Below are 17,473 nucleotides of genomic sequence, written 5' to 3' on the forward strand. Positions count from 1 at the left end.
GGTGAACTTGTTGGCTTGGGTTCATGCATCCATCCATCCTCAGCTGCGCCTCTTTCTATCTCTGCACTTACCCTTCTCCCCTCCTCTCTCTGTCCCATCCCTACCGTATCTCAGCCATCCACTGCTTCACTAACCAGAGGCAGAAAAGAGTTTTCCTTTCAACGTATCAGAGACAATCCCCTCTTTTCTCCAGATTTGGCAGCAATTGTCTGTGGAAATGCTTCTAACCACACCTGATCACAGTTGCACTGATCCTCTTCAAGCTGCAAGGGGGTAAAGCGATACTGAGCTGCTGACTCCCTTTGGTCTCCATTTCAATCCTGGGGCACTTTGTGTTTAGCAAACTTAAATCCAGCTCAATGTCTGTGGGCAATCTCGAGCAGGGACAGCGTGGTCCAGTGGTCAGGACCTCAGGAGACCTGGGTTCTATTCCTGACTCTGCCACTGACCTTTGGGTGATCTTGGGCAAGTCGCTTCCCCGCTCCATACCTCAGTTTCCCATTTCACCCTGTTCATTTAGACTGTAAGCTCTATGGGACAAGTGTGTACATACAGCACCTACCACAATAAGTCCCTAATAATGGGAGCAACATTCCTAAATGAGATACAGTGGTCCCGTGCTGAAATAGGCAAATGGTCCCCAGCAGAGGCCATGCCCCATCGTATACATCCCTCAGAGAAAGCAGGCATGTAGCTGTAGATAAACAATGTAGCATTTATTTGGCCATTCCATTACCTGGTTGATTACACAAATCAAATTTTTGTTTGGCCTCCGGGGGTGGGACATGCGTCCCCCAGTCCAGCAGGAAAGCTGTAAAATACAAAATACTAGTCGCGTTGCTGTGAAGCATTTTTCGGAGCGTCCCAGACAGGAGGCGTGTGGGAGGGGCACATTTACAGAAAAGAAAACGAATGAAGTTGACTGGGATTGACAAATCAAAATCCAACGGGATAGATCCTCAGCTGGTGGAAACAGGCTATGCCGGTTCTTACCAGCTTAGGAGCTCGTCCCAACATGACTTCGACCCAGCAAACATGTTTGACAAGTAGCTGCTAAATGTTTCTTGTCTATAACGTTTTCTGAGCTGTGCATTGCCTGAGAGAGAACTCCCTGAGGCTGCAGCCACTCGGCAAAATGGAGCGAGAGCTGGCCTGCTTTGCGCTTAAAACTTATACACGTCTAGCGATGTCGGGCAGGGGTGTGAAAAAAGCCCTCACTCATAGGGTATGTCCACACAACAGCTGCCCAGCTATGGTGCTACAGAGACAGAAGGGGTTTTTCTGTCCATGTCGTTAATCCACCCTCTGGGCGGTGGTAGCTTTGTGGATGGAAGAATTCGTCTGTCGACTTTGCCACGCCTACACCGGGGGTTAGGCCGTGGTTTCACAGCCCTGAGCAACACAGCTAGGGCAATTTGAGTGGAGCCCAGACGCTAGAGACAAAGTCATGCTGACAAGCCCCCCAGTGCAGATGCTGCTGTGCTGACAGAAGACCTCTGTCGGCATAGGGAGGTGGTGCTTTTACACAGGCAGAAAAACTCCTTCTGTTGGAGTACGCTGTGTCTACACTAGAGGGCAATGCTGGCATAGCTACGCAGGCTCTGGAGTGTAGATATAGCCCGTGAGTGGCGACCTGGCATTCATTTTCAGGGGAGGAGGATGGGGGAGTTATTAATAACAGGGGCTTGATTCGCCATTACCATGCGCTTGCTGCAGTCTGCTGCACAGTGAGTGCAAAGTGCTGGCAGATCAGAAGTAGCTGCCCTTTTTACACAGCTGTAAACAGCTGGCCCAAAAGGCTGTGTTCTTCTGCATTCACACTGGTGCCAAGTGGGTACAGAATGTTACAAGGGCAACAGAGAATTGGGCCCAACATGCAGGGCAGCAGAAGCCGGGTTTAGAGGCCTGGCTGGTTGTTAACCAAAACACGGCGCATCAGAGTGGGCCTGCTTCTCATTTACATGCAGGCCATTTTACACTGCTCTGGGCGTATAAAGGGAGACAGGTGGAGCGGTGTGTGTGAATGAGGATCTGGGACTTTTGTTTTGCAGTCCAGGCGGGTCAGCTGCTGAGCTAATGAGAAATAAAACAGCACTTCTAAACAGGGTGCACCTCTGAATCTCTTTTAATCTCGTCCTCTCGCTGCAGGGAAATGTTTTCCTGGGATTTCTAAAGGAGCTGTGTGGCCATTAGGGCACAATAGTATGAGCAAACAGACTGACCTTCTCCATGCAGATCCTTCAAGGATGACATTGGTCCCTATGGCCTGATATTGACCAATCAGTAAATATCAGCCTGGCAATCGACAGAGCTTAAGGTCCCAACAGAAGCCAATGTTTGCCTTTAGGACAGCCTGAATTCGTGCCAGCAGAATCCGAGACACTTGTTACTTACCTGTTCCTAAACAAAAAAGTGCTGGTTTTGGGATCAAAATGACTTTTTGTTTCAAAATTTAAGTTAAATTATGTAAAAATAATTTAAGTATAAAAAAGGTCAACATCAAAACAAAAGGTTTGGAAATTACCAAAAGGAAGTCTCTCATTCGACCAGATCGGAAATTCCTTTTGGATTCTCGGTTCATGAAAATTTTCATGGTTTTGACTTTTTGTCCTGATTCAGGATGGGAATTTTTTTTGAAGTCTCAAAAATTCTTGTGGGATGGGCCAACGTTTCCCAATATACACAAGCATGTGCACCATCAGCTACCCAGGACTCTATTTTAGTCAGAAACATCTTGGTGAAGTACTAAAAAAAATCCAAAGAACAAGAACTTCCTGCAAATACATATACACTCAGATTCCTCAGATTTTATGGACTTATGTCCTGTCCTAGCCAGCCATGCAACATCCCTGGGGTGCATGGGTATGGATTTCCAACCATGGTTAATAATAAACTCACTGGGATAGAGTCATGTCTGGTGTATTTGGACTGACACCTCAACTGGATTTGACTGGTGTTACCCCAGGGATGAATTTGACACGTTTAATTTGAATTTTGCATCCCGATCCCATTTTCAACCAGGAATGGGAGAACTCATTGGGTTTCAGCCAGAAGCTACTTGGTAATGGGGGTTTACAGAGTTAGGGAAAATGTTGAACATTACAACAGAAAACAACTTAAACCAAAAATTGTAAGGCCAGAGTCTTGGCTGGTGGAAACTGGCCTCGCTCCGTTTATGTCACCTGAGATCTGGTCCAGAACAGGTCACACACCCCCAAACTCCACTGGGCTGTTCCGCTGCTTCTTGAAAATATACAGAACTCTTTCCCCCGCAGAGTCACTGTTACTCCTGCCACTCAGTTCAGAACGGAGAAGCTGGGCTGTGGAATCACTGTTATAGCTAGTGCGTTAACTCAAGGTTTTGATCTAGGATGTTTTACTGACTAAACTCTTCCAGGCAAAGTTTAATGCCCTCCCTAGGCACCCGAAGGCACAGTGCGGGGGCTTCTTTGCTCTCTGATCTGAGTGCTTTTGGAGAGAGGTTGAAGTTTCTGAGATAGATGCAAACTACAGAGACTCTCCCAAGAGAGACACCCACAATCCCACTCTGTGCCTATGACTTTATTCCCACAGAATTGCTAGACCCCATGGACTTGGTTCTTTGGTAAGGTCACGGTTCACGGGAAAGGCCAGGATTTGCTCACTGCTTCTGTATCAGAATAAAGCCCCTTCCATCAACGTCCTAGTCAATGAACCATCCGCTTAGGTACTGAGCCCAAGCACCTCTCTACGCAACGTGATGGAGTCTGCGAAGGGAGCTGGCGCTTGGGGCCTGGCAGCTGCGAGTTTAGCAGAGGGGGGAGAGAACAGCAGACAAATATTGTCCTTGGCAACTTTACATTAGTCATTTCTCCAAAGATTTAAAAGCCAGCCGTCTCCTCCCTTCCCTTGTGGCCTGTCTGAGCACGTAGGAGGGAAGCTCCAACCTGCAGGATTGCATGGAGCGGCTTGATACCATGTAAATAATGAAAAGCATAGACTTTTGGATTCACACATCCTCCTTGGCTAGGCAAACCACCCACCTGTGCCCTGCATGTTAAGAGCAGCTGCAGCATATAAACCTACTGCCAGGGCCTTGTCCTTTCCGCCCGGCCCCGACAAAATGCACAACTCAGTCAGCCACGCCGAACGGGGAGAGATCCTGCCTTGGCGATGCGCCTCCTCTCCCTTGATTTGTCATAGCCATTGAGGTCCCATTGAAATATTCCAGTAATACTTGAGGCATGGCAGGCAGCCATCTTGGAAGTCAGTTGTCCCTGGCCAACATCAGGGCTTTTCCCTCCCCCGACACGCCCTGTCAGATCACAGTCAAGTTGGGAGAGGAGGCCTGGAGGGCATCCAAAGGCTTGTTCTTGGCCTTGCCATCCTGCTGCTCCAGCTTGAGGTGGCACTGGCAGGTGGAAGCCTGGTTGTAGTTGACCAAGTGCTTGGAGTTCTTCTTCCACTTGTGTAGGCTCCGGACAGCCCGCTTGAAGATGAGGTAGAAGATCTCGCAGACGGTGAGGACAATGCAGAGGGCGGAGGCCCCCACCATGAAGTAGGTGAAGACCTTTTTCTCAGTGGGCCGGGCAATGTAGCAGTCCACGATGTTGGGGCAGGGGTCCAGGTTGGCGCACTTGACCAGGCGCGGCAGGTCAAAGCTATCCCACATCTTGTGGAGGAGGTAGAGGAAGCTGATCTCGATGGTCAGCTTGAAGAAGAGGGTCAGCAGGTAGGTCCACCACAGCCCGCCGTGTTTCTTGCCCGGGTTGCGATAGAGCTTGGGGCAGTCCTCACCATTCTTCTCCCGGTTTTTCTTCTCCCGGTCCTCCCGGTAGGCCACGTGCATGATCACCAGCAGGGAGGGGCAGGTGACGAAGATGAGCTGCAGGGCCCAGAGGCGGATGTGGGAGATGGGGAAGTAGTGGTCGTAGCAGACGTTGGTGCAGCCGGGCTGCTTGGTGTTGCAGTCAAAGTCCTTCTGCTCGTCCCCCCACACGCGCTCCGCTGCCACCACGTAGACCAGCACCCGGAAGACGAAGACCACGGAGAGCCAGATGCGCCCAAAGGCCGTGGAGTACTTGTTCACCCCGCTCAGCAGGCCCTGCAGCATCTTCCAATCCATGGTGACGGGCCTCGGGGGAAGCCAGACTCACCTAAGTCAGAGAAAAGCAAGAGAAATAACAGATGAAGGGAACTCAATGGGAAATATCAAATGGCCAGATCCCCAGCTGGTATAAATCAACGCAGCTCAGCTGAAGTAAGCAGAGCTTCACTGATGCACCCCAGCTGGGAGCTGGTCCAAGCAGTTTTGCTCAGTGATTCTCTTGGTTTTGAAAGAACTCACATTTCAATACCTTGATCCTCACACCAGGCTGCCCCTGTCCTTGGAGCAAACACACCAGGGGGCACCCCTTTAAGAAGGGATCTGTAACTTCAACCGCTTGAAGCGGAAAAGTTCCCAGCACGAGGGCAAAGACTATGGGGAGCAGAGCTCTGGCTGGGGAAATTCATCCATCTGCAGAAGGCCCCTCCCCTGGGATTCGGAGCCCAGGCTCCAGCCCGAGCGGGAACGTCTGCATTGCTATTTTTAGTCCCATAGCCCGAGCCCCCCACCATGACCATCGACCCAGGCTCTGCGACTTGCTGTCATGGGTTTGGCTGGTTTTTTATTGCAGTGTGTAGACGTACCCCGAAGCCCTCGGGGCAGAGCTCTGGCTGGGAGTGGGATTTAGCCGGCAGAGTCATTGTGATAGCCCTCTGCACGGGGTGAATTGCAGCCACTGTGAGTGTAGTCTCTCTCCCATGACCGATGTGGCTGCAGGGGCTCTGGTGACGGGAAAACCGGTGGCTCGGAGTCCAGGAGCTCCAGAATGGCCCCGGGTGGCTGCCCAGCTCCAGAACTGCTTACAGAGCATCTCTTTGGGGAATCTGGAAACCAGTTGGCATGCTCTCTTCCACAGCTGGGAGCAGGAATGAGGCTGAGGCTTTGCTAAGTGCCATTAGGGCCTTGCACCTGGGCTCAGGAGGGAGCAGCTTGTGTTGGCTTATGGGTTTTACCAGGCGAGAGGTGAAGTAGATCCTAGATCTGGCACCCGATACATTCTTCCTCCCTCCCTTCCTCCCTCTTGGTACAGACAGATCATCAGTCCAATCCAGACCCCGTTCCCTAGTGACCAAGGCTGGGATTTCCAAAGGGATTTAGGCCTCCAACTCTCACTGCAATTCAATGGGATTTGGGCGTCTAATTCCTTAGGCCACTCAGCACCAAAGTCAGCCTGGGGATGAGGCTAACACAGCCCACGTCAGAGCCAAGGGGAGCCGTCCCACCTGAATCCGGGCTACATCTAGGTCAGCTGGCGTCATTAACCCATGCAGTGCTGAATGTTTTCATTTAGCCTGCTGGGTCACAGCTGAATTGCGGAGTGACTCATCTGTATTGCTCATCGCCTTGACAAAGGCTTATGAGTAAGAGATGACGAATTGGGCAAGGTACCTACCTGCAAACCAAAGCACTGGACAATTAGCTGCCTGATTCTTCGCTCATTTACACTGGCGTAAATCAGGGATGACTTTACTGAAGTCAGCTGGTAAAAGTGAGTGGAAGATCAGGCCCTGAGATTCAGACATAGGGTAGGACTCCTGTGTTTCAATACACTGAACACTGTGGAGGTAGATTTCAGCAAAAGAAATGCAAAGCCCCAAAGGCAAGCTTTCAGGGGCGTTTGGGGCAATTCCCCAATATACAAGCTATGCAGGGTCAGCCTGCACCTTACCCTAGTAAGAGAACAAAACAGGAGCCACATGAAACTGATTGCCGGAAACCAAAAACTTGGTGGAATATTTTGCAGGTTGGATATAAAACAACTAATTTATATAATAGGATTTTACTCCTCTCGATTAACAACTGGAAACAAGAGGAGGGGATCATAGTCTAGAGGGTCAGAAATGTATTAACCCTTTGCTGATATTAGGGTGTGGATCTTGCAACATGTGCTAATGTGTGACCATTCCCAGAAGAGCCAGATCCAAGGTCTTTTGGTTCTGTTTGTACAGCCCCCAGCACAATGAAGTCTTGGTCCTTGACTAGGTGCTATGATAACACACAAATCGTAATGATAGTAACAATGCTCATAAAGGTGATTGATCACTACAGAGCAGGTGTGAGAATCAAAATACTACCCAACCTGGAAGCAGAGCTGGTGGAAAAACTTCCACTCTGCACTTTCCCATTCCTAAATGATTGCCTCATATCTCCTAATGGCCTGGGTTAGCCCTCTGCACAGGGACGTAGTATGCAAAGCACCCCTAGATACATAATAATCATCACTAATTGTATCTGCTGCAGCCCACACTTTGTAGGATGATGCATAAAGCACAGCAACATGCTGACTCCTGGCCCAAGCGAAGCGGGTGAGTAATTGTGCTAGGTCGATCCCCATTACTGCCGTGGTCGGGGTGGGAGGCCCATGGACAATGCTGAGGAGAAGGTCTCTGAAACATCCGGTGGAAAAGTTAGTAGGTCCAAATTCTAATCCAATGTGATTTTCTTAATTTAATAACTAGAGCTATTCAGCGTATGGGTTTCCCCCCCCTCAAGGTGTCATTTTCAGCAAAAAATAAAAAAAAAAATTGAAACCCAAAATATTTTGGCCAAATCCTGAGATATTTCAATTCTGAAATGCTTCTGTGGTGCCTCATGGGAATTGTAGTTTAGCTGCCTCATGTCCATGTTCACCTCTATAAACCAGGCTCCCTGGTTGGACTACATCTGCCATAATGCTAGGGGGCCGTGTAGCATGGCAATTGATTGGCTGCAGTGCACCATGGGAGATGAAGTCCAGCTGGGGAGCCCAGCTTGTAGAGGAGAATGGGAGCGGGAGGCAATGGAACTATAACTCCCAAGAGGCACTGCAGCAGTCTTTCAAAATTGAAATATTGTAGTTTTCTGGCCATTCAGTGTTTTGAGTATACCAAAAAAAAAAAAAAAAAAAAAGTCTATAGAAAGCAGACATTTTTCATCAAAAACTGGTTTAATCAACCCCCCAATTTTCCATCAAAAAATAATTTAGATGGAAAATTTATGACCAGCCTTCCGAAGAACTCTTTGGCTGCTCCTCCTGGGATTGCCTGCTACAATCAGTCTGCAAATCTCTGACTCAGAAAGCGCCACACTATTTGACATCTCTCCCTTTACAGTCAGCTCCTGCCCATATCCCACCACCTTGCCTTTAAAGCCCCTCCCAAAATTCCAAAGCCCTGACTGCTCTGCCTGGCCATAAAAGACCTCATGGCAATGTTCTTACAAGTGGGGCTGTGGAGGGGGTTTTCCCCAGGACTCTTTGCTGCAGCAGCCCCTTCTCCCAGTGTTATGTGCTCTGTCTGCTGCCCTCTACCCCAGCGGCAGCTGGATGCAGTTTGTGATTCTGTGGGACGAAGGAAGGATACTCTTCCCAGAAGACAATACACTGCCCAGGCAGGGAGTGAGCTGAGACCCCCAGGAGACAGCACCGGTAGAGTCCTCAGTGGATTCATTTGCAGTTCTGCAGTTCTGCTGGGGCTCACTCCTGGGACTTCCGGGCCATGCCCAGTTGACTGCATAGCTCACACTGTGTAGCATGAACTCCCAGAACTAGGCCTCCTCTGTGCCGCCTCCCCCCACCCCAACTTTGGAACAACCTGCTCCCTGACAGTCCAGCTCGGGTTTGACCTGCACGCCGCCTCAGGATGCTTTATTAACCAGTCTAGTTAGTTTCAGAAAGCTGGCCAGCACGGAAGCTAAATGCCTTCCTAACTACAACAATGAATCTCCCATCATCTGGGCCACACAAAACAGACAGGGTGGGTTCCCTTGCACGCCCTGCCTGCTGTAGGCTCAAGTCGGAGGTCTAGGAAAGATCATTTTGTGGGTGGTTTAATTCCAGTCGAGTTTTTAGTATTGTTCTCTCTCTATAATATCAAAGAAAAGACACACTTGATCTAGGTGCCTATAGAGAAGTTTTCAGGTATAAGGGCCAGATTGTGGCTAGGGCACTGGACTGGAACTCAGGAGAACTGGGTTCAATTCCTGGCTCTGCCTTTGGTTGGCTGGGTGAGCTCGGGCAAGTCACTTCCCCTCTCTGTGCCCCAGTTTCCCCATCTGTAAAATGTGGATAATGACACTGACCTCCGTTGTGAAGTGCTTTGAGATCCGCTGATGAAACTGCTATACCAGAGCTAGGTGTTGTTATATTCTCAGCTACACCACCTGGCTATCTAGACAGCTCAGCCAATTTCGGTAGCACCCTAAGTTACACTAGTATAACTGAGAGCAGAATTTGATCCTTAAGGGGTAGCTATAGCAAAAGTGACTATAGAGTGTCCCTTTCGTAGTGCCCAATAGCTGTTCCCTACATTTTCACAATGGACTAGTAATTTGGGATGCCTCACTGATCGGGTGCTCAACACAAGACACCCTAAAGGGGCTGATTGTCAGGCAGTGGGTGCTCAGTAGAGCTGGTTAGGAAATGGTGAAGGAACCATTTTTGTCCTGCAAAATGCTAAGTCAGCAAAACCCACACTTTCTACCGGCAAGGGGCAGTTCTGACAACTTTTCTTTACTTGAAAGATTTGGGGCGGGGGGGGGGGGGGGAGCTTTGAAACTGTCAAAACACTTCATTTCCATGTTTTCAAAATGAAAAATTCTGGTGTAGTTCAAAGCGACTTTTCATTTCAAAATTTAAGCTACTTATCGTAAAGAAATTAGTAAAAACAGGTCAAAATCGAAATGACACCTGTAGAAATTCTCCAAGTGAAATGTTTCCGTTGACCCGATCTGAGATTTTTTCCTCCCGGTTTGTGATCATTTTTGCAATTTTGATTTTCCATCCTAATTTGCGACAGGAAAATGTTTCAATGTTGTGAAAACATTCATCAGACACAAAAACCGTTTCCCACCCAGCGGTGTGCTGAGCACTTACTGAATATCACAACCCTTTAACGCGTCTCAAGTTGAGCACGCAAAAGCAGTCCCGACTTTTGAGCATGCAGGCCCATGTCACTGAATCAGAGCTGTTCACTGTACTGACAAAAGGCAAGTGGTTTTCTGCTGTGATTATAGCCCGGGAGGTGGGGGTGGGGAGAAATGCACCTATAGGGAGCGTGAGCTGGAGTCTATTGTGCTTCTTATTTCATCAAGACAATTGTCAGCTAGATTTTGATCACAGAGCCTATTTCTGGTGGCAGAGCTGTTAGAGGTAGAAAGGATACAATTGCATTTTCAAAACCCTCCCTTGACTTTACGTAATGGGAAGTAAGCAAAATGACCTTTACAGGTGTAAATGTGTCTCTTTGGAGATGGGATTCTTTGAGAAAGCACCAAGAGGGTAGCCCCCCCGTAATTTTTATGCAGTCACTGTGCAGTTGGTCAGCAAAAAGCCCATGCATCACTGAAGCAGGCTAGCGAGGGAGTTAAGTGGCACAGAGGCCTTTTACTGGCCCTCTGGACAGGGGTGAATTTCACCCTTTGAAAATAGCAGCGGGCAAAAAATCACAGAGAGGGCCGTGCATGCAATACAGCATGACACTGGAAACCCTCAGCAGAGATCTTCTGCATTTCATTCTGAATTTCCGAGGAGGGTTTTGTGACGTTTGCCTCGCTTGGTTCAAATTGCAGGACTGTTTTTGAGTCAACATGCTTCCAGTTGTCTTGAAAAATTGTACAGATTTTGAGCACACACCTCTATATTTTGCAAATTTTCATTTGGATAATTATTTTTTTAATATTGAAACCTGCAAAAGGGCAAATGCTCAAAATCTTTCCCAGCAAAATTGGCCTTTTTACAAAAATGATGATGTTGCCCGGCTGTGGAATGTGCTGGAATAAAACTTCAAAGCCACTACTGCCCAAAATTCATGGGCAAATGCTCCATCTTTTTCAGAGGCTGCTAACCAGAACAGAGACAACCAACAGCTTCTGCGCTTCAATCCCTTTCCTGAGGTAGCAGCAAGTTCCGTAACCAAAAGCCCTGATTGCTCTTTAGACGTTGGATCACTGCGTGTTTGCACTATTCATGCGGAAAGAATGTGCCCATGGTCATGAAATGAATCGTGGGAAGGAATAAAGTTTCCCTGGACTGGACGAGCTGGTTCTGGACGATATCAGGTGTATTTTATAGAAGACACAAAGGCCTTGACTGAAAGCCCATTGGAATGACTCCCATTGACTTCAATGGGCTTTGGATCAGAGCCAAGAAAGAACATTAAGTTTAAGCCACTGTAAAGGAAGTTAGTGAATGTGAGAGCTGGCTGAATGGTAGAAGGACTGATTCACAGATATGTTAGATTCTGGTGGCTTCTGCAACAGAAGACAGAAAGTCCCGCTAGAAGGCCCCCAAGCTATTCAATGGGACATGGCTCCTGGGCATGGGACCTTATCCATGTCCTCCAGGATTTAGAACATTTCAGGGACATGACTGAAGCCCCATCTCCATGGCACAGTGCGGTCTTGCTGTAAGCGTGTTGGGGGACAAGAGTGCTTTGCCTGGATCCCCTGACTCACATCACTGTAATGCACACATGGATGTAGTCTCCCTCAGTAGATTGATACCATGAGGCTGAAGGCTCTTCTGCTTTCTACTGATAGCAAGGAGACCCACCCATCCCTCTGGTAGAGAAATTGCCCATGCAAACGGAGGCCCGAGGGTTGTTTGCTTCTGTGCAGTGTTCAGATGACGGTTACAGGTGGAGTGAGAGGCGAGGACAGGCCTGTATGCAAAGAGAGACGGGGTAGGGAACATAGCCCAATGGGGGGATGCTGGGGCATTATAGGGAATTAGAGGCAGTTCAGAGCAAGTTGGTACCCTCCAGTGGCAAAGACATTTTGGTTTCCAGGAGAATCTTTATGAGCCAGGGGTAGGAACCATCAGTTCCTGGGCTTGGATAATTTAGCAGCATCCAAAGAGGGGCATGAACCCCACCAGATGGAGAACAATGCCTCCCACGCCTTCTAACATTGAGACACATAGGCTTTCAGAAAATAACAACCTGATTGGAAGCCAACTGACTTTGGATTGGGCCCTAAGTGCGGTTTTCTTTCTATATCCTAGCAACATTTCTGAGAAACTTTCTCATGTGCCCTTCTTTCTCTCTGATTATTGGACAGTTCACCACTTCACTCTGGAGATAGGAACCTTTCAGACAAGTTATGTTGGACCTTCTAGTGATCCGGGACAGGTTATTTATTTTTTATAGCCCACACAATATAAATCTTGCATAAAACAATGTGAAAAAATCCAGCCTCATTTCCCCTTCCACTTCCCCCAGACCCTTGCATTCTCTTCTGTTCTCCAAATCTAAAACCCAGCAGCCTGGCTGATCAAAATGACTTAAAGGAAAATGTGAAATAAATACAGAGTTCCTTCACAGATGTGTATAACTCTACTTTGAAAGGGAGGGGGAAATTGTCTACTCAGGTCAGAACCATTTCCTAGTGCTATTCTTTGGCACCCAGCTTAGAGTCCTGTATTCAATACTCCAGAGAAACTGAAGGTAAATTGCACTCACCTGCACAGCTCTCTGTCTGTCCCGATATTTCCTGCTTAATGAAAAAGCAGTCAGCTCCCCCAAAGCAGCCCTGTTTAAAGGCTATGCCGTTGAATGACCTTCCCTGCAGAAGGAAGACAGGGAGAGAAAGGCAGCATGAGGTCTCCAGCTCATCTCCACGCAACAACCTCCCTTATTTTCTGCCCAGCACGGAAGGTGTGGGCCTGCAGGAAGTGTGCAAAGAGAAAAGAATTCTTCTTAGGCTGGTGAACCAGTATAAGAAGCCAGGGGGAGCAAGGGCAGGGCCTAACTTTCCCGGAGCTTCACCAGGAGCCAGGACGGCTGTGCAGCTAGGAGCAGGGAGCTAGCTTCCATCAAGCAAAAGGCTGTAACACCTCCGGACCAGGGGACAGCACCCTCACTGATGCCAAAGTGGCAGCGTGTTCTCGGTCCTGTGTCCCGGATTCTGCCCAGTGCAGGCCCGGATTGCTGTGCCTAGCCACACAACATCCAGCGGGACAAGTAGGATGGAGGGCTTGATCTGGCACCCAGGCAGCCAGGTTGCTCCGGCTCCAGAGCAGAGGTCCCTAGGAAGGGAGCCCAGAGCTGAGCCCCCTCAACTGCCAGATGAGGATTGCCCTTCAACCTATGTCTCCTTGGACCCACCCCTCTGCCCCCTGTGCGCTGGAGAGGGGGGAAGCAGGGGATGGGCCAAGAAGCTGGGGACTTGCCGCTGCTCAGCGCGGCGGGGGGCTGAGCCCAGCAATTCACTTCAGTTGCACTAGCGCCCAACTATTCTATGCGCTGGGCTGCGTGCGGCCCACCGACGGGCAAGGGACAAAGCCTGCATGGGAGGCGAACGTAACACGCTGCCCTGGGTCATATCTCCCCTTAGCATCAGGCCCCAGCAGCTACAGAGCCTGCCTCTTACTGCCAGCCAAGGGAATTCTGCTGCGTGCAATTGGCAGGCGTCCTGTTTTCAACACAGGGGATTTGATCCCCACTGATGATTGCAACACCTGCCCGTGGCTCTGTCTACACTACTAATTGCCCTGGCCCAGATTTGAGCCAGCCAGAGTATAAAGAGCTGTGGTCGCAGTAACAGAGCCGCGACTGGGCCATGCGGAGTACCAACCCACGGGCGTGTACTCGGCCCCGCTCAGCCGTATCTCTGCTGCGGCTCCCTGCTAGTTACGCTAGCACGAGCGTGCTGAGGGCGAGCGTACGCACGTGTGCGTGAGCAGGGGAATCACACGCCGAGCTTGTAGCATGGCTGTGTCCTGTGTGCAGCTACAGTTCATCGCAAATCCAGTGGAGGCCTCAGCTGGGAAGGAAGCTGCCGCTCCTGGTAGAGTTATCGCATGCAGCTTGTCAAGGCCCCAGAGCGATCATGCCCAAAGCAACCGGCCATGTCTCTGCCACTCAGCGTCACCCTGCGGAGCACCTGAAAGCAGCTGGTGCACAAGGAGGCAGCTTGATTGCACAGCGGGCTTGGCCATGCCCCACCAGTATTAAATCTCTACAGCCCAATATGGTTCCAGTCCATGCTACCGGAGCAATACCTCTCCCCTTAGCCGATGCATTACAGCTAACTGCCCCTAGTGTTCAGCATCAGGAGGCCTGTTCAGTGGAGAGTCCTTGGCTCTGGAAATCTCTTCTTCCTTGGGCCTGGGTTTGTTGCCCTGTAGGTATCGTGTCCTCTCTGTGATCAGGCTTTTGCTATAGGCGTGGAGCAGTGGTTTGCTTATGCTCTTATTTACTGGGTGAGTCTACTTAGCCCATCGTTTTCATTATGGGCTGTGTCTTGTTTGTATGCCCAGATCTTGCGGTGGGTGTGTTTTAAATGCTGAAGAATAAAGGTGGGTAGAACTCTTGTAGCTGGATTGGCTGGGGCAGATTCTGATCCCAGTGTTGCCTGGGTATCCCTCTTGGGGAGGCTGGATTTCTGAGGATACTCAGTCCCAGGAGTAAGAGTCTCTCTGTGAACAACCTCAACTTGGGAGCCACAAATTCCATGCATTAATATCTTATAAGTAGAGATGGTCCAGAACCAACACTCTGGCCCTAAACATGCCTGCACATTGGCTCCTGACCCAGATTCAAATAAGCCTGTTGACTGGGGAGGTTTAAAGCTGGATCCAGATCCCATCTCTAATGATAACTAGTTATTCTGGCAGGGGAACTCATTTTATAAGGCCTCTTTTATTTAACAAGAGCCAGTGAGCAGCCTTGCGGAAATGTCTGGAAGGGAATGGAATGGCCCATGTTAGTGGACAATTGTAGCTAATCAGCATCTCTCTCCACATCCATGAGCTTCTAAACGCATCCTGGGAGAAGGGTCTTGAGGAAACAAAAGTAACAGCTAAAGGAAGATGTTGGTACCATTAGTTTCAACAGGAGTCGATGATACTCCGTACGATGAAGGGTTGGGCCTCTTGTTAATGACTTTTTTCCTACGGAGATCTGAGGTCTTAACCACAACAATGAATGGGAATGCCCTGCTTTTGTTTTTGCACACCCCATCCAGCACTGCGCAATTATTGTCGGTAGTGTGGCTGCTGTTTAGGAAACCCTAACATTGAAACATTGTCAGCTAGGAAACCCTCCAAGGCCCTCAGGCAACCCATGTGTCTCTGCAGCCATATCACCATATCAGTTCTGACACGTTCGGCTGGGATGGTGAACGCAGGTGCTCTAGGAAACAATGGTGGTGACTCACTACTGACTGGTTTCGTCATTCGCCTTGGACTTGCGCTGTTCAGAATGCCCTGGGGGGTAAAGCAGTGAAGAACTCTTTGCCACTGCAGGGGGTGGGTTGGCTGTGAAGCCGCTGCCCACTCCAGCCTGATTCAGAAAGAGATTTTCCTGCAGGGAATCTGATGCCTTCACTGGTCTCCTCACTAGAGCTGGGCGCGGAGCTGATTTTTTGGTTCAGAAAAAAACTGAAACAAAAATTCCATGAGGGTCGAAACTCAGCTGAAGCTTTCCAGAATTTTCAGTGAATTGAAAGAGTCCGGTTTGGGTCTGCTCTAGGGCGGGGATTCAAACGTGGGTCTCCCACATCCCCGATGAATGCACCAACGCCTAGGCGAAAGGGGTGCAGTCACAGCAGCACCAGCACCAGATACATTCAGCCTGCTCTAGCCATCACTGGTAACTTTGTCCTGAAATGACGTTCCCACGCCCAATCACAATGCAGTGTCTCCTTTTCCTCAAATTAAACAAAACAACCTCCTCCCCCAAACCCACAACAGGCTGAGTACATGTGTGCGAGATGGGGGAAACACTGTTCCCTCCACCAAATCTTTGCCATTTCATTTCAGACACCTTTCCATGAATGCTGGAAAATGGCCACTGGAGGGTGTAGGGGGGTGGCTAAAAATATGATCAAGTGGAAGTCACTTAAACAGGGTCCATTTCTGAGCAGAACCAATTCCTTCCTCCACCTCCTTGGACCGCCATGTAGACAGCCTGGGGTCATGCACACCCAATGGCAGTGGTCAGCAGTGCACGGGGAAGCAAACGGCACACCCGTGTTTTAGAAATCTGGATTCAGACCAGGATGCAGCAGAGACAATGGATGAGGGTCGTCCTGGAACTGCAGGACTTTCAATAGCAACTTCCATCCTTGCTGTTTGCAGCTAGATGAGCAGAGGTCCGGTCCAGTTCTCAGTGAAGTCAATGAAAAGGCTCCCCTTTGTTTCAATGGGAGTTGGACCTGGTCCCAGATGAGCCTTAAGAAAGTGACCCGGTTCTAACGAGCGTCTGTTATGCCGGGGCCTAGATACCCTCCATCACATTATGACATTGCATCCGAGGGCATGTTTCTCAGCAGCTTGCGTTGTGCGTGTGGACAGCATGGCTTTGCGTGCCCATGGGACGGACAGTTGTGAGCGCCTGTGTGTGTGGTGGCAAGGGTGTGCACGGTGCGGTTGTGTGCGTGTTGTACGTGCCGGGCTGTTGTCCAATACCCCACCCGCCATTTCTTTGCGGGAAGAATTTTTATTCACAGACAGACGATGTCTCCATCCTGCCACCCCTTTAAAAAAACAGCTCTCATGAAGAATCTTGAGTTCCTCTCCAGGAAGAAACAACTTCCCCCGCATGGGGCTGATTCATTTCTGAGTGGGGCGGCTCTCAGCCTGGAGCTTCTCAAGCGTGCTTTGCACCGGAGCAGCGAGCGACGTGCATATCTGAACAGACACAGGTTGGGGGTGGGGATCCCTCACAGTTCACCTGCGTGTTTACCTTGACACTCAGAAACACCCCTCAAAGAAGCAGGAGCGGGGCCTCCCACACGTGCCCAGGATTCCTTGTTCTAACATGCAATGGGGGTGAGCCTCTCCTTAGAAACGCAGGGTGTTTTCCCTGGCCGCAGGCCACCTCTTGCTGCACTTCGATGGCCAGTCTTCTCAGTTCAGCTCGGCTTTTTTTGTCATGCTGCAGAAATTGACCAAACTAGGGATATTTTGTGTGTGCATGCCATGGGCGTAGTTTGGGGGGGTGGCAGGAGGGGCATTGCCCCCCAAACTGCAAGCCTGGGGCAGGCACAGAATTTGCCCCCTCCCACACATGCGTGACAGGTTCTTCAGAGAGTTTTTTGTGGCAGGAATTCACAGTGGGGGAGTGTAGGAAAGGAGCTACCTGAATGGGTGCCAAGCATTATAAAGAGTTCTGTGGGGACTCGTGCTTAAGGGTCAGGTAAAGGGGAACGTGCAGAAAAGAGAGAAGAAGGGAGACACAATAGCAGATTCCTGAGAGCCAAGAAGTAGAATCATTGAATAGAGACGGGCAAAGGGACCCAACCCCGAACTTAGCATCTGGCCATGTTCAGACACAAACATGACACCCAGGTCTCATCCAATGCCCCCAAATTGCAAGAAAACATACGGGGCCCTATTCTCCCAATGCCTCAGACAGAAACATCTGGCCCTATGATACCTTCTATGGTACCTTTCATGCAGGGCCTCAA

General features: G+C 49.6%; 1 protein-coding gene across 1 annotated transcript; it reads right to left on the reverse strand.

The window, feature by feature from the left end:
* Positions 1-715: 715 nt before the first annotated feature.
* On the reverse strand, positions 716-12,718 carry GJB3 (gap junction protein beta 3). Its single transcript, XM_048825839.2, has 2 exons — positions 12,523-12,718; positions 716-5,135 (listed from the first exon to the last, which is right to left on the reverse strand). Exon 2 carries the CDS (start codon positions 5,102-5,104, stop codon positions 4,298-4,300), a length of 807 nt encoding a protein of 268 aa, XP_048681796.1. The 5' UTR covers positions 5,105-5,135; positions 12,523-12,718; the 3' UTR covers positions 716-4,297.
* Positions 12,719-17,473: the final 4,755 nt, after the last annotated feature.

This window comes from Caretta caretta, chromosome 19 (genome assembly GCF_965140235.1).
Source record: "Caretta caretta isolate rCarCar2 chromosome 19, rCarCar1.hap1, whole genome shotgun sequence".
Taxonomy (NCBI): domain Eukaryota; kingdom Metazoa; phylum Chordata; order Testudines; family Cheloniidae; genus Caretta; species Caretta caretta.